The sequence below is a fragment of the Dendrobates tinctorius genome, unplaced genomic scaffold (assembly GCF_039654945.1).
Source record: "Dendrobates tinctorius isolate UK_male_01 unplaced genomic scaffold, ASM3965494v1 ptg000237l, whole genome shotgun sequence".
NCBI lineage: Eukaryota > Metazoa > Chordata > Amphibia > Anura > Dendrobatidae > Dendrobates > Dendrobates tinctorius.
This window is the reverse complement of record NW_027361904.1, coordinates 2,932,135-2,957,576: the sequence shown is the minus strand read 5'-3', so window position 1 is coordinate 2,957,576 and position 25,442 is coordinate 2,932,135. Positions and strand designations below refer to the sequence as shown.

Here is a 25,442-nt window from a genome sequence, read left to right as displayed (position 1 = left end):
CAGTTGTCTTTTCCCTTCTTTCTTCCTTCTTCTCTCTTCCTTATGTTAGGGGGGGGGGATTGGGATGGAGGAGAGATCAGGCAGGGATCTAACTACAGATGTCTCCTGACTTCTCTGTTCTTTTTTCTTAGACAACAGTGAGCGATTGCGGTGTCACAGGCTTCTGTGGCACCACAAGACCCAGAACAGCGCAGACCCAAAGGCGTGACCGCCCTGTACAAATCCTTATCTACAGTGAGGACGTGCAGGACGGTAACAGACAGGTCACAGAGTGGTTACACAGCTTCTGTGCCCTGTAATCGGTGTGATCGATCTAAAATCGATCGCACCAATCGGAGCTGGCCCTGGTGAAGCTGGCGGTGCCGGGCACTAGCCTAGGATCGGTGCTCTTACATGGCATAGGAAGTGGCAACCACTTTTCAGGGATAAAGCGGCTACATTTTTTCATACAGAGATTTACACTTAATATTAGTCACTAATAGTATTAAATAAGAACACTTTTCTGAAACGACAGCGACCATTTATACCATTAAGAGTCGAAGACAATTCAAAAATATTCTTAGCTTCTTCATTACATAAAAGTACCTGCAATTTTCACATGCTAAAAAACGCCCTTGTGTAGGAGTGCTAATTTGGGGCAGGTCAGATACTACTATGGTGCTTGGTTTAAAGTCTAATTGCACCAAAGTGAACTATTTCAATTAAATCACATTATGAGTTTTTATATGTTCATCAAACTGCAATTCCCAAGTAAAACATTTTCCACATTCTTTACATAAGTATGGTTTTTCTTTGTGAATTATCTCATGTGAAATTAGAGCTGACTTTTGGGTAAAACACTTTCCACATACAGTACATGAGAATGGCTTCTCCCCTGTGTGAATTCTTTGATGTCTAACAAGATCTGATTTATGGGTAAAACATCTCTCACATTCTGAACATGAATATGGCTTCTCTCCTGTGTGAGTTTTTATATGTGCAGCAAGCTGTGAATTCCGAGTGAAACTTTTCTCACATTCTGGACATGAGTATGGTTTTTCCCCTGTGTGATGAGCTCTTACATGTAAATCAAGACTTGATTTACTGCTATAACTTTTACCACATTCTAAACATAAAATAGCTTTTGTCCCTGTGTGAGTTTTCTGATGATCGACCAAATATGAATTCCGAGTAAAAGACTTCCCACATAGATTACATGAAAATGGCTTCTCCTCTGTGTGAATTCTCATATGTCTAACAAAATTGTTTTTATGAACAAAGCGATTTCCACATTCTGAACAAGAAAACGGCTTCTCCCCTGTGTGAGTTTTAAGATGTATAACAAGCTGTGATTTTCGATTAAAACATCTACCACATTCTGAACATGAAAATGGCTTCTCCCCTGTATGAATTCTTTCATGGTTAATGAGACCTGATTTCCAAATAAAACATTTATCACATTCTGAACAAGAAAATGGCTTCTCCCCTGTGTGAATTCTTTGATGTACCATTAGAGCTGTCTTTTGTCTAAAACACTTTCCACATAGGGTACAAGAAAAAGGCTTCTCCCCTGTGTGAGTTATTTCATGCTTAACCAGATCTGATTTCCAAATAAAACTTTTTCCACATTCTGAACATGAAAATGGCTTCTTTCCGGTGTGAAATCTTTGATGTACAATTAAAGTTGTCTTTCGTCTAAAACACTTTCTACATAGAGCACAAGAAAATGGCTTCTCCCCTGTGTGAATTCTTTCATGGTTAACAAGTTCTGATTTATGGGCAAAACATTTCTCACATTCTGAACATGAAAATGGCTTCTCCTTTGTGTGAGTTCTTTGATGTACAATTACAGCTGACTTTTGTCTAAAACACTTTCCACATAGTGAACAAGAAAATGGCTTCTTTCCCGTGTGAATTATTTGATGTCTAACCAGATCTGATTTATAGGTAAAACATTTCTCACATTCTGGGCATGGATATGGCTTCTCCCCTGTGTGAGTTCTTAGATGTTCGGCAAGAGTTGATTTTCTGCTGTAACATTTCCCACATTCTAAACATAAATTTGGCTTCGCCTCTGTGTGAGTTTTCTGATGGTTAACCAGAGATGAATTATCAGTAAAACATTTCCCACATTGTGAGCATGAATATGGCTTCTCCCCTGTGAGAGTTCTTTTGTGTTGAACACCCCTTTTGTGACTTTCATTTCGCGGAACATTCTGCAGTGAATCAGGAGATTTGACTTGTTTAGAAGCATCAGATGAAAGATCTTGGATTTGAAGGGCTGAGGCTATACTTGGGATTATGGCATGCTCTTCATATGTACGATGTATACCACAACTACCTGTAAAAAAAAATATTTTTTAAAAAATGTAAAATCTGGTTTTCACTGGTAAACTCAGGCCCCTGACTGCAGTATCATTGCACTGGCCACATAATTACAAAGATGACTCTTCTACAAGATCACCTAGAAAAGTAGTTGATAATAATATGGATTAGTATCTCACAGTTGGCACCACAAGAACAGTGTCCTTGGCTGCTCTACATGCGGCCACATAAATGTAATAGTTTTTGGCATCATAAAGCATTAAGTGTCTAAAGACTCTATAAGGATGGAGGAGTCAGCAACAGAAATGTACAACCACGCAGATATTTCACACAATTGAGCCCTGTAGAATAAAATTAAATCTTCAAATCTGTACATTTCCTGTACAAAATGGCAGAATGCTGAAATACTTTCCCTATTGTCAATGCTCTTATCCTGTGCATTCTCTTGTCAAAATGACTTTAGCAGAAAAATCTTTGAGAAACCCCCCAATATCATTAATTTATGAAAGTTGAGACCCAAACATACTAATAATAGGAAATAGAACTAAGTCTCCCTCACACATGTAGAATTCATGTCCATCTATAACATAAAGGCGCTACCTGTGTTATCCCTTGTAACGATATTACATTTTCATTAATATTTAAGTAGTATTTCGGATGAAGGTCCGATCCGAGGCCCTGATGGAAGTAGCAGAGCGCCTTTTCCACATAGCGGAAAGGCATTTTCTATCTTTGACAGCACTACACACAGGAGGAAAAGACAATGCCTCAGCAGACTTTCTAAGCCACAACACACTAAGGCAGAGAGAGTGATCTTTAAATGGAGCCATCTTCAACCAGATTGTCGGCAGGTGGGGTTCCACCGGATATAGACCTCTTTGCCACCAGGAAAAACAGAAAAGTAAAACAGTTCTGTTCTCCGAATCCAGGGGAAAAACCTTTTTTGGTGAACGCCTTCCTGAGGAAGTGGGACTTCAACTTTGCCTACGCATTCCCTCCGTTATCCCTGGTAGTGAGAAAGATCAGAGAGGACAGAGCAAGGATTATACTAATTGCCCCCTTCTGGCCCAGAAGGGCTTGTTTCTCATGGCTAAAAACTATGCCAGTCTGCGATCCCTGGGTGCTTCCAGATCTTCTGGTTTTCTTCTCCCAGGGCCCAGTCAACCATCCACGAGTAGCGGGGCTCCACCTGACGGCGTGGAGTTTGAAAGGGCATTATTGAGGGATAGAGGATTCTCCCCGAATGTAATAACCACCCTTCTAAAAAGTAGGAACATAATTACAACCAAAATCTATGCTAGAACCTGGAGACAATTCCTAGCCAATTCCGACCTTAAAGCCGAAGAGGGGGTCAGATTCCGGAATTTCTTCAGAGGGGTCTGGAATTAGGTTTTGCCACTAGTACCCTGAAAGTGCAGGTTTCGGCCCTTGGTTCCATATTTAACTGTGATATTGCTAATAATTACTGGATCTCTAGATTTATTAAAGCAGCTGGCAGATCTAGGCACATATACAAAGTAAGGTGTGTACCATGGGACTTGAACTTGGTCCTTACGGCTATGACGGAGGCTCCGTTAGTACACATGGTATCTGCTTCAATTAAGGTCCTATCCCTCAAAGTAGCCTTTTTGGTAGCTATTACATCAGCATGTAGAATAAGCGATATCCAGGCACTCTCTAGAATTTTTCCTTACACGCAGATTTTAGATGACAGGGTAGTGTTTAGGCCAGACCCTGCCTACTTGCCCAAGGTTGCCTCAGACTTCCACAGGTCACAAGAGATAGTTCTACCCTCCTTCATCCCTAACCCTACTAACCAGAAGGTTCACACTTAGATGTTAGATGTTTGCGAGAGTATCTCTCTGTCACTAATCCCTGGAAAAAGGACAATGCCTTATTTATATCCTTCCAGGGCTCTAGGAAGGGACTTAGGCTATGTGCACACGTATGCAGAAAATTTCTGCATAAAAATAGGACTCCTTCCCAGAAAACGCGCGTTTTTTTCCCCGCACGTTTTTGCCGCGATTTTTTCCATGCGTCCCCAGACACATAGAAAATAGCCAGAAATGTGGAATTTACCGCGAAATTAATGAGCATGCTGCATTTTTTACCACAAAGCGTTTTGTTTCGCGGTAAAAAACGCATCAATACGCACAAAAAGTGCAAGATGCATTAAAATCAATGGGAAGCTTCTTTTTTGCATTTTTCCCACGGATTTTTTGGTAAATCCGCGGGAAAAACGCTGTGTGTGAACACAGCCTTAGAGTTTCAAAGTGTACGTTAGCAAGATGGATTAGGGAGGCTATCTATCTAGCTTATACAGCAGGTGGCAGTCCGGCTCCACAGAATCTAAGGGCGCATTCTAGTCGAGCAATGGCATCATCTTGGGCAGAAAGATCTGGAGTTTCCATCAACCAGATATGTAAGGTGGCTACGTGGTCATCCCCTTCCAACCTTTTTTTAATCATTATAGGATGGACATGGGTATTTCCTCAGCTCTCACCTTTGGGTTAAGGGTGCTGTAGGCTTTAGTCCCTCCCTAAGGCTAGTTTCACACTAGCGCTTTTGAGCGCAGCGACGGCCTGCGCACGGCCGCCGCTAAGCCCCGCCCCCTGCCGCGCCTCTGCCGGTAGCTCCGCCCACCGGCGCATGACGCTGCATGCGTCCTGCATCCCCTATCTTTATCACTGGGGGCGCAGGCCGTGCGCAGTATGTGTTTGGCGGCGCATGCGCCTTTTTGACGGTGCGCCGAGCGCAACCAAACTGCAGCAGGTTGCATTTGGCGCAGGTCGGCGCACCGTCAAAAGGACGCATGCGCCGCCAAACGCATACTGCGCACGGCCTGCGCCCCCAGTGATAAAGATAGGGGACGCAGGACGCATGCAGCGTCATGCGCCGGTAGGCGGAGCTACCGGCAGAGGCGCGGCAGGGGGCGGGGCTTAGCGGCGGCCGTGCGCAGGCCGTCGCTGCGCTCAAAAGCGCTAGTGTGAAACTAGCCTAAGAAAGAGTTTACATCCCAGTAATTCTCTCGTGGTTCTGTCATGGGAGTCCGAATAAAGCATTAAGTTATGTACCGGTAACAATATTTTTCGGAAGCCCATGAAAGCAGCCTTAGTTCCCTCCCTTCACGTGTGGGTGCGCACTTCTTCCGCTTATAAGTTTCCACATATGTGAAATTGTTCAGGTTTTGTATATATTATGTGCCATTAACCATGGTAGCCTCTCAAGCTCTGTAATCCAACTGATGCGTGGGAGAGGTGCCGCCATTTTTGTATCTGTAGGTTTCCTGTTCCTGAAGGGCGGATTCCCACTCTCGTGGTGCTTTCATGGGCTTCTGAAAAATACCGTTACCGGTACGTAACTTAATGCTTTCCCACATGTCTATTTCACATCAGCACAATTTTGGAAACATAGTTTTTTTTTGTTAGGACGTTATAAGGGTTAAAAGTTGAGCAGTGATCTCATTTTTCCAACAATATTTACAACAACCATTTTTTTAGGGACTTCCTCACAACTGAATAGAGTTTGTGGGGTCAATATGATAGAAAATACCCAAAAGTGACACCATTCTAACAACTGCACCCCTCAAGGTGCGCTAAACCACATTCAAGTAGTTTATTAACCTTTCAGATGCTTCACAAGAATTAAAGCAATGTGGAAGGAAAAAAATGAATGTTTTACTTTTTTTCAAAAATTTTTTTTTTACTTTAAACCCAAACTTTTTTATTTTCACAAGGGTAGCAGGAAAATAGACCACAAAATTTGTTGTGCAAGTTCTTCCGAGTACACTGATACCCCGTATGTGGGGAAAAAAAACACTGTTTGGGTGCATGGCAGGGCTCGGAAGAGAGGGAGCACAGTTTGACTTTTTGAACGCAAAATTGTCTGAAACTAGTGTCGGGCGTCGTGTCGTGTTTGGAGACCCCCTGATGTACCTAAACAGTGGAAACCCCCAATTATAACTCCAACCCTAACACAGCCCTAACCCCAACACCACAACCGTAACCCCAACACAACCCTAACCCTAACACCACAACATTAGCCCCAACCCTACCCATAGCTGCAAAGAATGGGAAAAAATACATTTTCTTTATTATTTTTACCTAAGGGGGTGATAAAGGGGAGTTTGATTTATTTTTTTTTTTTTATTTTGATCACTGTGATAAGGTCTATCACCGTGATCAAAATGAAACAATAGGAAAAATCTATTGCCTGGTACTGGCCGGCAGATCTCAGCCGGCTCATGGACCCGCCATCTTCTTCCAGGAAGAAGATGCGGAGGGCCGGGAACAGAGCAGGAGAGTCTGAGGATGGCGGAGGTACCGGGGGGCTTGGTGAACCCCATTTCTCGGTCCTCTGGTATGCTAGATCATATCAGAGGAGAGAGAAATGATTGGGAATTTTTTTTGCGATTGACCTTTTTTTATGGCGCTGAGGAATAAGGTGCCTCAACTGCCATATCGGTGGTCATTAAAAAAAGGGGTTAAAAACAAAATTTGGACTTTGGGGTCAGACAACCTCTTAAATATACCGCTACAAAACGAACTGAGCAAAGACCATAAAAAATTTGTTTCATTCAGAGAATAAGAAAAATATGACTTTTCTGTTTTATTCCTCGGTCTCCACTCACCTAGGCGGTTATCTGTAGGGCTCTCCTCTTCACACTGCTCATCGCCCTTCACATTAGGGGTCTCCTCTTTACACCACTGATCGTTCCTCACATTAGGGGTCTCCTCTTTACACCGCTGATCGCTCCTCACATTAGGGGTCTCCTCTTTACACCACTGATCGTTCCTCACATTAGGGGTCTCCTCTTTACACCGCTGATCGCTCCTCACATTAGGGGTCTCCTCTTTACACCGCTGATCGCTCCTCACATTAGGGGTCTCCTCTTTACACCGCTGATCGCTCCTCACATTAAGGGTCTCTTCTTTACACCGCTGATCGCCCCTCACATTAGGGGTCTCCTCTTTACACCGCTGATCGCCACTCACATTAGGGGTCTCCTCTTTACACCGCTGATCGCCCCACACATTTCTCTCTGGACCATTATTATTGTTCAGATCTTTATCTGGATCCAAAAGCTGCAAAACAAATATTGTAAAAGTCCCCGATGATCAGAGAAATCTCCGGGAATAATGGTGAGTAGATCCGGACATGTGATGTCTGTGGTCAGCTGTGATCCTGCCGTCTCCACCGCTCTCATTACACAAGTATAAAACATATAATACTGGAGGAGAAAACAAGACTGAACACAAGGACGTCACAGCCGTCTACACATCATAGGGAGATCTCCATCTACCTGATGGTCCTGTGGAGGAGGAGTGGGACATCTCTCTGGGGTTGTCCTCTTACTGGAGAGAACTGAGGAGATACAGACAGGACTGACATCATTATTACATACAGAGAATTATAGGCCGTGTGTATTTAGTCCTGTCTATTACCTGGTGATGTGCGGGGCCGGTGCTCCTCCATCACCTCCTGGTAACGATCCTTGTGTCCTTCTAGATACTCCCACTCCTCCATGGAGAGATAGACGGTGACGTCCTGACACCTTATAGGAACCTGACACACACAATGATACCGTCATCACCCAGAATCCTCCAGTGCTGTCCTGTATAATGTCTCAGCATTCCCAGCAGCGTCACCTCTCCAGTCAGCAGCTCAATCATCTTGCTGGTGAGTTCTAGGATCTTCTGGTCATTGATGTCCTCATGTATCCGGGGGTGAGGTGGAGGCCCCGGGATTGGGCTCAGGGTTCCTCCCTGTCCTTCAGACACAGAGGCCTGACAGCTATCACTAGAGGTCTTCACTACTGTGTAATCCTGAGTGTGGAGACATCAATAATATCACTACAGACATCTCCAGACTCCATCACCTCTCCGGTCATATCCCCTGTCATTCCCATAGATAATGAGGTCATGTGATGACATCAGATCTCCTCACCTCTCCGGTCATATCCCCTATTATTCCCATAGAGAATGAGGTCATGTGATGACATCAGAGCCGCTCACCTCTCCGGTCATATCTCCTGTTATTCCCATAGATAATGAGGTCATGTGATGACATCAGAGCCTCTCACCTCTCCGGTCATATCCCCTATTATTCCCATAGAGAATGAGGTCATGTGATGACATCAGAGCCTCTCACCTCTCCGGTCATATCTCCTGTTATTCCCATAGATAATGAGGTCATGTGATGACATCAGAGCCTCTCACCTCTCCGGTCATATCTCCTTTTATTCCCATAGATAATGAGGTTATGTGATGACATCAGAGCCTCTCACCTCTCCGGTCATATCCCCTGTTATTCCCATAGATAATGAGGTCATGTGATGACATCAGAGCCTCTCACCTCTCCGGTCATATCCCCTGTTATTCCCATACATAATGATGTCATGTGATGACATCAGAACCTCTCACCTCTCCTATTAGGGTTGCGGTTCGCACTAAATATAAAATATAATGAAGTGCGATCGCAACCCGGAGTCCACCGTGCAGAGATGACAAACTGCTGCTCGGTAATGGCGGACGTTATATGGCGGTACAATAGAGGAACACACGGGGTTATCTCCACCTAGTGTGTACAGAGGCGGACTCTGATATATCACAAACACAAATGCCGCAGCCTGTTTATGCTCACAGAGCTCGGCAATGTGAGCACTGGTGTAAAGATGCCGGACTCTACCCCTGAGACACTGGGTTAGAGTCCCTCTAGTCACACTAGTGCTCGGCACCGCAACAGTGGTGCCAAGAAGAAACAAATTAAATACCTAAAGCGCACTATGTGCGAACTGCACCGCTCTGGCGGATGCCACTAACCACCCGGAACAATGGAGGAAAGTGCTAGGCTAGCGCACGGCGTCGCACTGGCGGATGCAGCCGCTTAATCCGGTACTGAAGGTGCCCAGCTCTGGACGGCACCATATGGAGCTGAGTAAGGTGCTGAGATGTGGAAGCACTGTGGCGCAGACCAAGCCACTAGTAGGCGCTGACTCTAACTCTTTAGCCCTATACCATACGTATCAAAAGGAGGGGAGTTATAATGAGTCAGTCACCAGATACATGCATCCATCATCACTCACACAATATACAATAAGTCTATACTAGCGCATGGCCGAGCGGCCATGCGGCTCTTTTATAGCGGCGTCTTTCCGGGACCTTCCCAGTAGCGGACCAATCCGAGCAGGAACGGGACCTGTGCAATGTGACCTCCGGCCTCCAATGAGAGGTCATCCCACGGGCATGTTCAGTACCCAAAAGACAGGACTTAGTCCCAGAAGTGTCTACTTGCTGCTGACTCAAGGATGGAGTTATAGCAGAGCCAGAAGAAGCAACCAGACGCCTAGCATCAGCATGGGCAAGACACCTGGACTGGCGTCTTTGCTGAGCAGGAATCTGCGGCTGCAGAGGAGTGGGAGACCACAGAGGACATGGCTCGAGATTCCTCCTGTGCAGTGGGGGGAAACTCAATGCCTAACATTACCCCCCCTCCTAGGGCCCCCTCCCTCATGCTCCTCGCTATGCTCAAAGGCCGCAATGAGCAGGGGAGCACGAATATTCTCCACAGGCTCCCAGGTCCTATCCTCTGGGCCATGACCCTTCCAGTCCACCAGATAATATTTTTTGCCCTGTACCACCTTACACCCCACGATTGCGTTCACCTCGTACTCGTCCGAGGACAAGCTTGATGTCCCGGTAGATGACTCCGAAAACCGGGACATGTGAACGGGCTTAAGGAGGGACACATGGAAGGTGTCAGTGATACCCAGGTATGGAGAAAGGGCCAGATGGTAAACCTCAGGGTTAACCTGCACCAAGACCCTGAAGGGACTTATAAAGCGAGGTGCCAACTTAGTGGACTCAACCCGTAGCTTGATGTTACGAGCGGAGAGCCACACCAAGTCGCCGGGAACAAAGGTGGGAGCGGGGCGCCGGTGTGCATCAGCGGAGGACCTCATTCTCTACTTGGAGGCCCGGATGGCATCCTGAGTGCTGTCCCAAATGTCACGTGCATCCACCGCCCAGTCTGCCACCCTAGAGTCGGTGAAAGACACGTGCATGGGCACAGGAACGCGCGGATGCTGGCCGTAATTGAGGAATGGGGTCTGACTGGTGGAGTCGGCCACAGAGTTGTTCAAAGCGAACTCCGCCCACGGCAGCAAGGATGCCCAGTCATCCTGCCTGAACGAGACAAAATGTCGCAGATATGTGACCAGGATCTGGTTGGCCCTCTCTACCAACCCGTTCGTCTCAGGATGATAGGCCGAGGAGAGATTTAGCTCAATGCTGAGCAGGGTACAGAGCTCTCTCCAGAACCGAGACGGAAACTGAGGACCCCGGTCGCTGACAATCTTGTCCGGCATACCGTGCAGGCGGAAAACATGCTTAATGAACAGCGCTGCCAGGCCCCGTGCAGAAGGTAACAGAGAAAGTGGTATCAAGTGCACCATCTTGGAGAAATGGTCGGTGACAACCCAAATGACGGTGCTGCCCCTGGACTTGGGCAGTCCCACCACAAAGTCCATACCGACCATCTCCCAGGGCCTGTCCGCTACCGGCGGGGGGTAAAGTAGCCCAGCGGGCCGTTGCCGAGGGGACTTATTCTGGGCGCAAGAGACGCACGCTTGAATATAGTCCCTGACATCACGGACCATATGCGGCCACCAGTATGTCCTTGCCAGAAGCTCAGTGGTCCGTTTTGTCCTAAAATGTCCACCCACCCTGGACGAGTGAGCCCAAGAGAGGACCTCCAGTCACAGACGGGCAGGGACAAATGTCTTGCCCAGAGGGACTGACTCAAGGGCGACCGGAGCCACGGTCCTCAGGCTCTCGGATGGGACAATCAGCCGAGGCTCCTCCTCCGATGACACCATGGAGCGAGAAAGAGCAATGGCGTGGACGTTCTTCTCCCCGGAGAGAAAATGTAGGGTAAAGTGGAAGCGGGAGAACAGAACCATCTGGCCTGGCGAGAGTTCAGTCGCTGGGCCGTTTGCAAATACACCAAGTTCTTGTGGTCGGTGAACACCTGGAAACGGTGGCGCACCCCCTCCAGGAGGTGTCTCCACTCTGAAAAGGCCAGCTTTATCGCTAGAAATTCCTGTTCCCAATGGAATAATTCCTCTCCACCGGTGTGAAGGTCTTGGAGAAAAAGAAGCATGGCTGCTTCCAACCTTGCGCATCCTTCTGAAAAAGGACCGCTCCAGCACCGACGGAAGAGGCATCCACCTCCAGTATGAAGGGCTTATCTACATCGGGGCGTTGTAGAATGGGAGCACTAGCGAAATGGGACTTAATGGAGAAGAAAGCCTCGGAGACCTGCACCGACCACAACTTGGGATTTGCGCCCTTCTTGGTGAGGGCCACCAAGGGGGCTACCAAAGTCGAGAAGTGGGGGATGAATTGGCGATAGTAGTTTATGAACCCCATAAAGCGCTGCACCGCTTTGAGAGAATGGGGCCCCTACCAATCCATCACCGCCTGTAGCTTGGCAGGATCCATAGCTAATAATCCCTGGGCGGAGAGGATATAGCCCAAGAAAGGCAAGGACTCCTGCTCAAAAAACACTTCTCCAACTTGGCATAGAGGGAGTTTGCCCGCAGGAGGTCGAAAACTTTGCGAACATCTTTCTGGTGGGAGTCGATATCTGGAGAGTAGATGAGAATATCATCCAGATAGACTACTACCGAGGTGGTAAGCATATTCCGGAAGATATCGTTCACAAAGTCTTGGAAGACGGCCGGGGAATTACAAAGCCCGAAGGGCATCACCAGGTATTCATAGTGCCCATCCCTGGTGTTAAATGCCGTTTTCCATTCGTCCCCATCACGGATGAGAAACAGGTTGTAAGCCCCCTCAGATCGAGTTTGGTAAACACTCTCGCTCCCCGTAGCCTATCAAACAGCTCCGATATCAGGGGAAGAGGGTATTTATTCTTAACGGTGATAGTGTTAAAGACCCCTGTAATCGATGCAGGGACGTAGTTCTCCGTTCTTCTGGACGAAGAAGAATCCCGCCCCAGCAGGTGACACCGACTTCCCAATGAACCCCCTTGCCAGATTGTCCCTGATATATTGAGACATGGCCTCTGGCTCTGGGAGAGAAAGGGGATAGACTCGACCCCGAGGAGGCTTAGCACCAGGCAAGAGGTCAATTGGACAGTCGATGGGGCGGAAGAGTCTCCGCCGCTCTTTTGAAGAATACGACTGCATACTGTTGATACTGTTTGGGGAGAGAGGAAAGATCTGCGGGGACTTCAGTGAAAGCAACATGAATGCACTCCATCTGACATCTACCCTCACAAGCTTTACCCCAAGCGAGAATCCTCCCTGAGGACCACTCTATATGGGGAGAGTGGAACCATAACAAGGGGACCCCTAAGAGGACCTGATCGATACCCTCGGGCATGACGAGGAGGGATATCGTCTCCTGATGAGACAGAGGCACCGAGAGTATCAACAGGCGGTCTGGTGGGTAATTTGATAGGGTAGAGTCGCACCGTTCACCACCCTGACAGTGACTGGCTTGGCCATCATAACCAGGGGTATTGCGTGTTGTTGAGCGAAGGCTGAAGACATGAAATTACCTTCCGCTCTGGAGTCCACACAAACCTCCACCGCCAGAGTGGAAGAACCAGCCTCAAGCGTTTATTTAAAGGTCAGCTTGGAGGAAAACGCCGCTGATTCTAGTGAACCCCCTTCTATGACCACTAGAGGCGAGTGTTTTTCCGACCACTGTGGGCACCGGTTGGCAAGGTGACCAGACTGCCGGCAAACAGGACAGACCACAGGTACTAGAGCGGACCGGGACCTGGATCCTGCACAAGAAGACCCCATGGCCCCCTGAGGCTTGGAAGCCCTATCGGGAGATTCCAGAGGTTAGGCAACGCTAGGTGCCAACCTAAACCTCTGCCTACACTGGGACCGCTCCAACCCTCGCTCGGTAAAGCGAAGATCAATACGGGTGGAGACGGTAATGAGCTCCTCCAGTGCGGTGCGAACCTCCCTGGTGGCCAGGGCGTCCTTCACATGGTCAGCCAAACCTCTCCAGAACGCCGGTATGAGGACCTTATCTGGCCACTCTAACTCAGAGGCCAGCTTCCTGAACTGGATGGTGAAGTGGCAGACCAAGGACGAGCCCTGTGATAATGCCAGTACCCGGAGTGTGGTGTCATGGGTGATTTGAGGTCCCAAGAAGACCTGCTTTAGAGTGGCCAAGAACAGAGTGGCACTCTGCACCACATGATCACCACGCTCCCACAGCGGTGTGGCCCACTCCAAAGCCCTGCCCGACAAGAGAGAAATTATAAATCCCACCTTAGCCCGTTCGGAGGGGAATCGTGCAGCCAGCAACTCTAGCTGTATAGAGCACTGGCTCACAAAACCCCTACATGATACACTATTGCCCGAGAACTTCTCGGGCAGCGGAAGGTGGGACAAAGTCGGGACAGGGATGGCAGTGGACACACGAGAGACAACCTCAGTGGCTGCCTGCAGCGCAACCGCAGTAACATCCGCAGCTGAGGCTGGACGCTCAAGGGCCACCAACCTGCCCTCCAGCTGCCGGATGCACGCAAGAAGTCGCTGCTCGTCCGCCATTAGAGCCAGACTCTGGCGCTAGTATGCTGTAAGGGTTGCGGATGGCACTAAATATAAAAAATAATGAAGGGCGATCGCAACCCGGAGTCCACCGTGCAGAGATGACAAACTGCTGCTCGGTAATGGCGAACGTTATATGGCGGTACAATAGAGGAACACATGGGGTTAACTCCACCTAGTGTGTACAAAGGCGGACTCTGTTATATCACAGAGCCGCCCGACCGCCAAGAACAAATGCCGCAGCCTGTTTATGCTCACAGAGCTCGGCAATGTGAGCACTGGTGTAAAGACACAGGACTCTACCCCTGAGACACTGGGTTAGAGTCCCTCTAGTCACACTAGTGCTCGGCACCGCAACAGTGGTGCCAAGAAGAAACAAATTAAATACCTAAAGCGCACTATGTGCGAATGCCACTAACCACCCGGAACAATGGAGGAAAGAGCTAGACTGGCGCACGGCGTCGCACTGGTGGATGCAGCCGCTTAATGCGGTACTGAAGGTGCCCAGCTCTGGACGGCACCACATGGCACTGAGTGAGGTGCTGAGATGTGGAAGCACTGTGGCGCAGACCAAGCCACTAGTAGGCGCTGACTAACTCTATAGCCCTATACCATACGTATCCAAGGGAGGGGAGTCATAATGAGTCAGTCACCAGATACATGCATCCATCATCACTCACACAACATAAAATAAGAGTCTATACTAGCGCATGGCCGAGCAGCCAGGCGGCTCTTTTATAGCGGCATCCTTCCGGGACCTTCCCAGTAGTGGACCAATCCGAGCAGGAACGGGACCTGCACATGTGATCTCCGGCCTCCAATGAGAGGTCGTCCCACGGGCATGCTCAGTACCTAAAAGACAGGACAGTCCCAGAAGCGTCTACTTGCTGCTGACTCAAGGATGGAGTTATAGCAGAGCCAGAAGAAGCAACCAGATGCCTAGCATCAGCCTGGGCAAGACGCCTGGACCAATGTCTTTGCTGAGCAGGAATCTCTGCGGCTGCAGAGGAATAGGAGACCACAGAGGACATGGCTCAAGATTCCCCCTGTGCAGTGGGGGAAACTTGACGTCTAACATCTCCGGTCATATCCCCTGTTATTCCCATAGCTAATGGTGTCATGTGATGACATCAGAGCCTCTCACCTCTCTGGTCATATCCCCTGTTATTCCCATAGATAATGAGGTCATGTGATGACATCAGAGCCTCTCACCTGTCCGGTCATATCCCCTGTTATTCCCATAGCTAATGGTGTCATGTGATGACATCAGAGCCTCTCACCTCTCTGGTCATATCCCCTGTTATTCCCATAGATAATGAGGTCATGTGATGACATCAGAGCCTCTCACCTGTCCGGCCATATCCCCTGTTATTCCCATAGATAATGAGGTCATGTGATGACATCAGAGCCTCTCACCTCTCCTGTAAGATGGAAGAGTATCTCAAGGGTGAGGTTTAGTATCTTCTCCGCCATCTTGTCTCTGTCCTTAGTCATTTCTGATGGGTCAGACAGTGAAAATCTCCTATTTAGAAAAATTCAACAGAAGATTCTTTACTCTAAAGAGGATCAGAAGATCTTAAATATCAACATGTGAAAAACACAAAAATTAACTGGAGATAATAAATGGAAACATAAAGTTGTGTTTGAAAGTTTGTTAACTGTTTAGAATTTTCATTATTTCTTCATAAATTTGCCCTAAATTTACGTCAGACGATTTTAGTCCTAAAAGTTGGTAAAAAAAATCAAAATAAACAAATGATTCAAAAATATGAAACTTTGAAAATAATCCAGTATCACTGTCAGGAAAAAAAATGAGTAATCCCTAAAATTCTATGTACACTTCCAGGGCTCCAGTGCCCCTATTAGATTTGTGCAGTGTACACACGAAGCCCCATGTGCAGGCACAGCTTACAGACATCCCCCTCGCAGCTGCACCAGCCCCTCTTCCTCCCTGAATGTTTACTCGCCCTTACCTGCAGGTAAACCAACTTTGTGTAATGTGAGCTCCTGCCTGGGTAAATCCGGCTTTGTTTTGAGCATGTTTCTTTGTTCATTCAAACTCAAATTTATTATCACAGAATAATCATAGGGGACAGGACCAACATATTTCCGGAATCGGCATCACTGAAGCTATTCACAGCAACGTTTTGCAACTTGTGCGTCCACCAGAAGCCGAAAAAAGGGTACAGGCCTCCCAGTCATACATAGACATACTGGATGAGGTTCGGTTTTAAATGAAAGACAATTTCATAAGCAAACATTTGATACCCCTGTTGTCTCTCTGTGAGCTTTCCAGCCCGAGATATGGCCCGCAGAAGTTTTTTAATAACTTTCCAAAGGGGACGTATCCGGCCCACCCTGTGAGGTCAGCAAAGGGGTAGACCCTTGGTTTTGGGCAAAGATATAAAGCTCAGATGCTCAAACAAAGGGGGGTCATTTGCCTGGAAAAGCAGCTAGCAGGAGGCTGTGTGTTACGGACTGACCTGGTTGGAGTAGTGATATTGCAACCAGTAGGGGCAGCACTGGGCAGGTAGCGTAATATGGAATAGCCAAGGAGCCGATCCACAGGAACAGCAATGCAGTTTGAAGGAATAAGCAGGAATCATACTAAAGCAAGCCAGGAGTCATTTACCAGGAGCAGCAGTATCGTTTGAAGGAATAGCGGGTGGAAGGAAGCTTGACAAAAGGTAGGTAGCTCAATAATCACGCAAGGAACTGTGAGCAAGGCCAGGTTTACATAGGGTGTGCAATCAGAATGAACCAATCAGGAACTCAGGGTGGTAACCAACAAGAAACTCAGAGAGGAGACATCAGCAACAACATAGCTCAGAAGAAAGATCTGGTGCACAGGAGCTGCTAGGTTCGAATCCTGACACTGTGCTTATGTACCAATTTTCCTTGCGAAGATTCTCCTCCCCTCATCCACACATCATGACAGTAACTGAGATGTAGTAAGTTCTTATCTTAATCCTCTTTTATTTGTAACTGTTTTGTTTATACTGTGTTCTGTCTCCTTTTATAATATCTTTGTATTTTTTTAAACTCTGCCTATGTTTTCTAGAGTAAATCTATAAAATTCACTAGCCATGTCCTCCGCGCTAAACTACGCTATCGTGTGGGTGGGCTCCTGACCCGATATAAACTTTAATGTCAAACGAGGAGCTGGTGGCAGCAAAGTGTTCTGGGGGATTTGGGAGTCCCTGGCAGTGAAGGAACGGAGGTTTAAGGGTGTATTTCCGGCCTGAGACTGGGGATATGCATAGCACCCTCACTGCAGAGTGCCCAATAGCCAGTACACGGCAAGGCAGCCTTTCTGGCAACTACTTATCCTTGGTGTAGTTCCCGGACTGACCTGAGGGTAATGGGGCACCAAAGAGCTGCAGGTTCCGGACCGGAACTGAGAGTGGGATAGACAAATTAAATCCCTCACAATCAAGCTAAGTGAACACGTACCGGAACTCTCGCGGAAATTACCGCGAGAATTCCGGAATTCCAGTCCGCGGGAAAATCGCATTTTAAATTCCCGCGATTTTCCCGTGGAAAAACTAGCATTTTGCAAGCGTAATTAGCTTGCAAAATGCTAGCATTCTCCAAGCGATCTGTAGCATCGCTTGGAAAACTGATTGACAGGTTGGTCACACTCGTCAAACATAGTGTTTGACGAGTGTGACCAACTTTTTACTACTGAGGCCGCCTATGCGGCATCAGTAGTAAAAGATAGAATGTAAAAAAAAAAAAAAAAAAAACGGTGTTATTCTCACCCTCCGACGTCCCGCGCATCCGTTCCCAGTAATCCTTTGCGAAAATGCCCGCGATTACGTCAGTTCTCACGGGATCGCGACGTCTCGCGAATGACCGTGAGACTTCGCGATCCCGCGAGAAGGGACGTCATCGCGAGCATTTTCGCAAAGGACTACTGGGAACGAGAGCGTGAAGAGAAGCGGGAAGGCTGCGCGGGACGTCGGAGGGTGAGAATAACAATATTTTTTATTTTAAATTCTATTTTTTACAGGGATATGGTACCCAAAGCCCGGAGGACAGTCTCCTCTCCTCCGGACCGTGGGTACCATCCGCAATTGTTCTGCTTACTTTCCGCATGGTGTGCACAGCCACATGCGGGAAATAAGCGCAACAATGCATTCCTATGGGTGCGGGATCGCCGCGATTCCGCAAATTAATGAGCATGCTGCGGTTTTTACCGCGAAGCGATTCCGCCGCGGTAAAAACCGCAGCATTAGCACAGCATTGCGGAATCCCATAGGAATGCATGGGATGCTTATTTTTCGCGTTTTCGCGGCAAAATCGCGCGGTTAAAACCGCCCCGGAAACGCGAAAAAAACGCCACGTGTGAACTCAGCCTCACACATCTGTGAGTTGCTAAGGTATGTGAAAATCTAGGATTAACAACTAACTTGAAGGTGAAACAAAAGTCTGATGTTTTCAATTAATGGGATGAAAATCAGGTTTGAGGGGGCAAAATGTTTAATTTAAAGAACAGGTATCTATCAAAGTCTGATTCTCACATCTTTGTGGAAGGGAATAATCGAACAAAGGAAAATTCTAAAGACTTATCGTATTTTTCAGACTATAAGACACACTTATTTCCTCAAAAATGTGGAGGAAAATGGGGGATACATCTTATAGTCCGGTTGTACCTGTCTGGCTGTGGGGGGGATATGGGGAAGCGGCAGTGGAGGAGCAGCGGGTCACAGGAGGCAGGAGCCGGCTGCTGCAACTAACTCCTGTGCCCCCTGCTAAGGGAAATGAATATTCACTGCATTCCACGCCCATAGGTGAGTAATGCAGAGAATATTCATTCCTTTTAGTATCGGGGACACGCGAAAGCCCGGCAGCTGCAGGAAGCCAACGGTTACGGCTAACAATGTGTCCGTTATTAACCCCATAACGGACCAAGCCATTTTGTAGGTTAATGACCAGGCCTTAATTTTGAAATCGGACCACTGTCACTTTATGTGCTTATAACTCTGGAATGCTTCAACGGATCCCGCTGATTCTGAGATTGCTTTTTCGTGACATATTGTACTTCATGTTAGTGGTAAAATTCCTTCAATATGACTTGCGTTTATTTATAAAAAAAAAACGGAAATATGGGGAAAATTTTTAAAATTTTGCAATTTTCAAACTTTTAATTTTTATGCCCTTAAATCAGAAAGATATGTCATAAAAAATAGCTAATAAATAACATTTCCCACATGTCTACTTTACATCAGCACAATTTTGGAACCAAATTTGTTTTTGTTAGGACGTTATAAGGGTTAAAAGTTGACCAGCGATTTCTCATTTTTACAGAAAAATTTACAAAACCATTATTTTTAGGGACCACCTCACATTTGAAGTCACTTTGAGGAGTCTAAAGTGACACCATTCTAAAAACTGCACCCCTCAAGATGTTCAAAATCACATTCAAGAAGTTTATTAACTCTTATTAACTCTTTTTTCCCCAAAATGTTTCTTTGGACACAATTTTTTTTTTAATTTTGTCAAGGGTTTCAGGAAATACAATATTTGTCGTGCAATTTCTCTGGAGTACACCGATACCCCATGTGTGGAGGAAGACTAATCTTTAGGCGCACGGCAGTGCTCCAAAGGGAAGGAGCATCATTTGAGATTTTGAATGTCAAATTGACTGAAATTGAGATCGGACGCCATGTTAAGTTTGGAGAGCCCCTGATGTGCCTAAACAGTGAAAAGCCCCCAAAAGTGACACCATTTTGGAAACTAGACCCCCCAAGGAGCTTATCTAGATGTGTGGTGAGAACTTTGAACACCCAAGTGCTTCACAGAAGATTATAACGTAGAGCCGAGAAAATAAAAAATCATATTTTTTAACAAAAATGATCTTTTTGCCCCCAAATTTTTATTTTCCCAAGGGTAACAGGAGAAATTGGACCCCAAAATTTGTTGTGCAATTTGTCCTAAGTAGGCAGATACCCCATATATGGGGGGGGACCACTGTGATCGCCTTACTGCGATCCTTGGGTGGAAGAATGCACAAATCCACAAAAGATGAAGAATTGGTATTCTTTTTTACGCCGTTCCTCGTGCGGTATTAGTGATTAGGCGACTTTATTCTTCTACCAGATTTATATCCTTTTTTCGTGTTTACCTTCTGTCACCACTAAAAGACGCTTTTGTTTGGAAGAATTTTTTGTAAGAAATTTTTGCATCGCCGTATTTTGAGAGCTATGATTTTTACATATTCCGGCCGAGAAAGTGTCATGTGAGGTCTTTATTGGTACCATTTTTGGGCACATAACATTTTTTGATCGCTTTTTATTCCCATTTTTGTGTTGGCAGAATGAACAAACACCAGCAATTATTTTTTTTTTCTCTGTTCTGCGTGTAGTAAAATTAGTATGGCAGCTTTATTCTTCGGGTCACTACGATTACAGCGATACCTCTTTTATATTGTTTTTTAAGTTTGGTGTTTTTTACACAATTAAAACTTTTATAGAAAAAATAATTATTTTTGCATCACTTTATTCTGCGAGCTATAACTTTTTTATTTTTTGCTGATGACACTGTGTGGTGGCTCGCTTTTTGCGGGACAAGATGACGTTTTCAGCAGTACCCACTTTTTCCAATCGGTATGATGATACCGCTTGGAAACAGCATAATTTGCTACTTTTTTGTTTTCTTTTTTTTACCGCGTTCACTGAACGGGTTAACTAGGTCCCTGCCCCCTTGCTGTGCCTGTCAGCTGTCAGCGCTGAACTGAAACTGTGTGTTTACATGCAGTGACAGTTCAAAGGCAGGCCATGACAGACTGTGCATAGACATTAAGGGGTTAAAGAAAAATTAATATTCACTGCTCTCCACATACATACTCCAAGTGTGGAGACGAGTCAGTATTCCGGCAGCTGTCTATTGTTTGTAAGCAGCGCATGACATCACTACTTACAAGCTGAAATCAGCTGCTTGCATCAGACCAAGACATTGCGAGGAAGAGCAGGAAGGTAATGGATGAGGGGACCATGTGTAGTGTGGGGTCTGTCGCTCTCTCTCCCCCATGTGTAGTGCGGGGTCTGTCGCTCTCTCTCCCCCATGTGTAGTGCGAGGTCTGTCGCTCTCTCTCCCCCATGTGTAGTGCGGGGTCTGTCGCTCTCTCTCCCCCATGTGTAGTGCGGGGTCTGTCTCTCTCTCCTCCATGTGTAGTGCGGGGTCTGTCACTCTCTCTCCTCCATGTGTAGTGCGGGGTCTGTCGCTCTCTCTCCTCCATGTGTAGTGCGGGGTCTGTCACTCTCTCTCCCCCATGTGTAGTGCGGGGTCTGTCGCTCTCTCTCCTCCATGTGTAGTGCGGGGTCTGTCTCTCTCTCTCCTCCATGTGTAGTGCGGGGTCTGTCACTCTCTCTCCTCCATGTGTAGTGCGGGGTCTGTCACTCTCTCTCCTCCATGTGTAGTGCGGGGTCTGTCCCTCTCTCTCCTCCATGTGTAGTGTGGGGTCTGTCGCTCTCTCTCCCATGTGTAGTGCGGGGTCTGTCACTCTCTCTCCCCCATGTGTAGTGCGGGGTCTGTCGCTCTCTCTCCTCCCTGTAGATCGGGGTCTGTCACTCTCTCTCCTCCATGTGTAGTGCGGGGTCTGTCACTCTCTCTCCTCCATGTGTAGTGCGGGGTCTGTCGCTCTCTCTCCTCCCTGTAGATCGGGGTCTGTCACTCTCTCTCCTCCATGTGTAGTGCGGGGTCTGTCGCTCTCTCTCCTCCATGTGTAGTGCGGGGTCTGTCACTCTCTCTCCCCCATGTGTAGTGCGGGGTCTGTCGCTCTCTCTCCTCCCTGTAGATCGGGGTCTGTCACTCTCTCTCCTCCATGTGTAGTGCGGGGTCTGTCACTCTCTCTCCTCCATGTGTAGTGCGGGGTCTGTCGCTCTCTCTCCCATGTGTAGTGCGGGGTCTGTCACTCTCTCTCCTCCATGTGTAGTGTGGGGTCTGTCGCTCTCTCTCCCATGTGTAGTGCGGGGTCTGTCACTCTCTCTCCTCCCTGTAGATCGGGGTCTGTCACTCTCTCTCCCCCATGTGTAGTGTGGGGTCTGTCACTCTCTCTCCTCCATGTGTAGTGTGGGGTCTGTCGCTCTCTCTCCCATGTGTAGTGCGGGGTCTGTCACTCTCTCTCCCCCATGTGTAGTGCGGGGTCTGTCGCTCTCTCTCCCATGTGTAGTGCGGGGTCTGTCACTCTCTCTCCTCCATGTGTAGTGCGGGGTCTGTCGCTCTCTCTCCCATGTGTAGTGCGGGGTCTGTCACTCTCTCTCCTCCATGTGTAGTGCGGGGTCTGTCGCTCTCTCTCCCATGTGTAGTGCGGGGTCTGTCACTCTCTCTCCCCCATGTGTAGTGCGGGGTCTGTCGCTCTCTCTCCTCCCTGTAGATCGGGGTGAGGAGACACATCACACACATACCTCCACCTAGAGAGCAGCAACGGTGTGCGGACAGGACCTGTGTGACGTCACAGTCATGTGATCAGTCACATGGGGGAGTCACATGATCAGGGGAGGAGCTCCAGGTTTCTCAGTGTCTGCAGGCAGCTCGGCCTCATGAAGGAGTTGGACCTTGCATGGTGCTGTGTGGGGCACAGGATTCCGTCTCTGCCGGATGTAACAGGGGAGGACACTGACAGCTTGGGGCCCCTGTGCAAAAAATGTCTCTGGGCCCCTTTCCTTTTATGACAACAAAGCTATATATATACAACATATATACAGTATATAGATTACACAATCTCCCGCTGCCCGGGCATAGTAACCAACTACGGTTAGTTATAACAAATTATAATGATTATATTTATATATATAAAGCTGAGTGTAGAGTCCCGCCCACTCCTCATAGCCACATTCACTGTAATATCCCACATCATCCCGTCAGCCAGAGCTACCGGACTACTACCACTAATATCCCACATCATCCCGTCAGCCAGAGCCACCGGACTACTACCCCTAATATCCCACATCATCCCGTCATCCAGAGCCACCGGACTACTACCACTAATATCCCACATCATCCCGTCAGCCAGAGCCACCCGACTACTACCACTAATATCCCACATCATCCCGTCAGCCAGAGCTACCGGACTACTACCACTAATATCCCACATCATCCCGTCAGCCAGAGCCACCCGACTACTACCACTAATATCCCACATCATCCCGTCAGCCAGAGCCACCGGACTACTACCACTAATATCCCACATCATCCCGTCAGCCAGAGCCACCGGACTACTACCACTAATATCCCACATCATCCCGTCAGCCAGAGCTACCGGACTACTACCACTAATATCCCACATCATCCCGTCAGCCAGAGCCACCCGACTACTACCACTAATATCCCACATCATCCCGTCAGCCAGAGCCACCGGACTACTACCACTAATATCCCACATCATCCCGTCAGCCAGAGCTACCGGACTACTACCACTAATATCCCACATCATCCCGTCAGCCAGAGCCACCCGACTACTACCCCTAATATCCCACATCATTCCGTCAGCCAGAGCTACCGGACTACTACCCCTAATATCACACATCATCCCATCAGAGCCACCCGACTACTACCCCTAATATCACACATCATCCCGTCAGCCAGAGCCACCGGACTACTACCACTAATATCCCACATCATCCCGTCAGCCAGAGCCACCGGACTACTACCACTAATATCCCACATCATCCCGTCAGCCAGAGCTACCGGACTACTACCCCTAATATCCCACATCATTCCGTCAGCCAGAGCTACCGGACTACTACCCCTAATATCACACATCATCCCGTCAGCCAGAGCCACCGGACTACTACCCCTAATATCCCACATCATTCCGTCAGCCAGAGCTACCGGACTACTACCCCTAATATCACACATCATCCCATCAGAGCCACCCGACTACTACCCCTAATATCACACATCATCCCGTCAGCCAGAGCCACCGGACTACTACCACTAATATCCCACATCATCCCGTCAGCCAGAGCCACCGGACTACTACCACTAATATCCCACATCATCCCGTCAGCCAGAGCTACCGGACTACTACCACTAATATCCCACATCATCCCGTCAGCCAGAGCCACCCGACTACTACCCCTAATATCACACATCATCCCGTCAGCCAGAGCCACCGGACTACTACCCCTAATATCCCACATCATCCCGTCAGCCAGAGCTACCGGACTACTACCCCTAATATCACACATCATCCCGTCAGAGCCACCGGACTACTACCCCTAATATCCCACATCATCCCGTCAGCCAGAGCTATAATATTCTGTTATTCATAACCTTCTATACTGTTACTCACAAGAAAAGCCTCCATTCCTTTCTTACATTCATTCAGTGAGTTGGCCATCACCACTTCCTCAGGAAGAGAATTCCAGAGCCTCACTGCTCTTACCATGAAGAACCCTCTTCTATGCTGGTGCAGAAATTGTCTTTCCTCCAAGCGAAGAGAATGCCCCCTTGTTCTTGTCACAGTCCTTGGTAGAAACAGTTCATTGGAGAGATCTCTGTATTGCCCTCTGATATACTTGTGTATATATATATATTAGGTCTCCCCTAAGTCTTCTATTTTCTAGAGTAAATAGACCTAATTTTGATAACCTTTCTGAGTATTGTAGTGAACCAACTCCATTTATCATTTTAGTAGCCCGCCTTTGAACCCTTTCAAGTTCAGTAATGTCTTTCTTGTGGTCTGACGAGTGATTTGTACAGAGGGAGAATTATGTTTTCATCTTGTGTCCCCAGACCTCTTCTAATGCATCCCATGACCCTATTTGCTTTGGTGGCAGCTGCCTGACACTGGGCGCTCCAATTTAGCTTCTTATTGACTAAGATGTCTAAGTCTTTTTCCATGTCTGATTTCCCCAGCAGTTTCCCATTTAGTAAGTAATTGTAGCATCTGTTTCTCCTTCCCATGTGCATAACCTTACACTTATCTGTGTTAAACCTCATTTGCCATTTTTCAGCCCAATTCTCCAATTTACTCAAATCTGTCTGTAGTTGCAAACTGTCCTCCTTTGTGTTAACTACCTTACATAGTTTTGTATCATCTGCAAATACTGATATTTTACTGTGTAAGCCATCCACTAGATCATTAATAAATATATTAAATAGTAGAGGGCCCAATACAGACCCCTGTGGTACCCCACTAGTAACCCTGGCCCAATCTGAGGATGCCCCATTAATAACCACTCTTTGTTTTCTATCACTAAGCCAGCTACCTACCCATCTACACACATTTTCCCCTAGCCCAAGCTTTCTCATCTTACTCACCAATCTTTTATGTGGGACAGTGTCAAATGCTTTAGAGAAGTCGAGATAAATGACATCCAATGATTCTCCTTGGTCCATTTGAGAGCTTACATCCTCATAGAAGCTGATCAGGTTAGTCTGACAGGAGCGATCCTTCATAAATCCATGTTGATATGGAGTTAAACATTTATTAACATTGAGATATTCCATAATGGTATCCCTTAGAAACCCTTCAAAAGTTTTACCCACAACAGATGTTAAGCTTACCGGCCTATAGTTTCCAGGTTCCCTTTTA

General features: G+C 47.3%; 1 protein-coding gene across 2 annotated transcripts; it reads right to left on the bottom strand.

Moving 5' to 3' along the window:
- Positions 1–455: 455 nt before the first annotated feature.
- LOC141060418 (uncharacterized) lies at positions 456–22,432 on the bottom strand. 2 transcript variants are annotated; one of them, XM_073556664.1, is made up of 7 exons: positions 22,309–22,432; positions 15,317–15,422; positions 7,953–8,129; positions 7,749–7,869; positions 7,607–7,668; positions 6,935–7,388; positions 456–2,320 (listed from the first exon to the last, which is right to left on the bottom strand). In XM_073556664.1, the coding sequence occupies exons 2-7, from the start codon at positions 15,392–15,394 to the stop codon at positions 702–704; spliced, it is 2,511 nt and encodes an 836-aa protein (XP_073412765.1). In that variant the 5' UTR covers positions 15,395–15,422; positions 22,309–22,432; the 3' UTR covers positions 456–701. The 2 variants fall into 2 exon arrangements, with proteins under 2 accessions (XP_073412765.1, XP_073412766.1); XM_073556665.1 differs by lacking the exon at positions 7,953–8,129.
- Positions 22,433–25,442: the final 3,010 nt, after the last annotated feature.

Excerpts from the sequence above, each read along its gene's own strand:
- LOC141060418 (XM_073556664.1), bottom strand. The coding sequence starts at position 15,394 with ATGACTAAGGACAGAGACAAGATGGCGGAGAAGATACTAAACCTCACC. Across the intron at positions 7,870-7,952 it reads TTGAGCTGCTGACTGGAGAG|GTTCCTATAAGGTGTCAGGA; the intron begins GTGACGCTGCTG and ends TGTGTGTGTCAG. Across the intron at positions 7,389-7,606 it reads CTCCTCCACAGGACCATCAG|CTTTTGGATCCAGATAAAGA; the intron begins GTAGATGGAGAT and ends TTTGTTTTGCAG.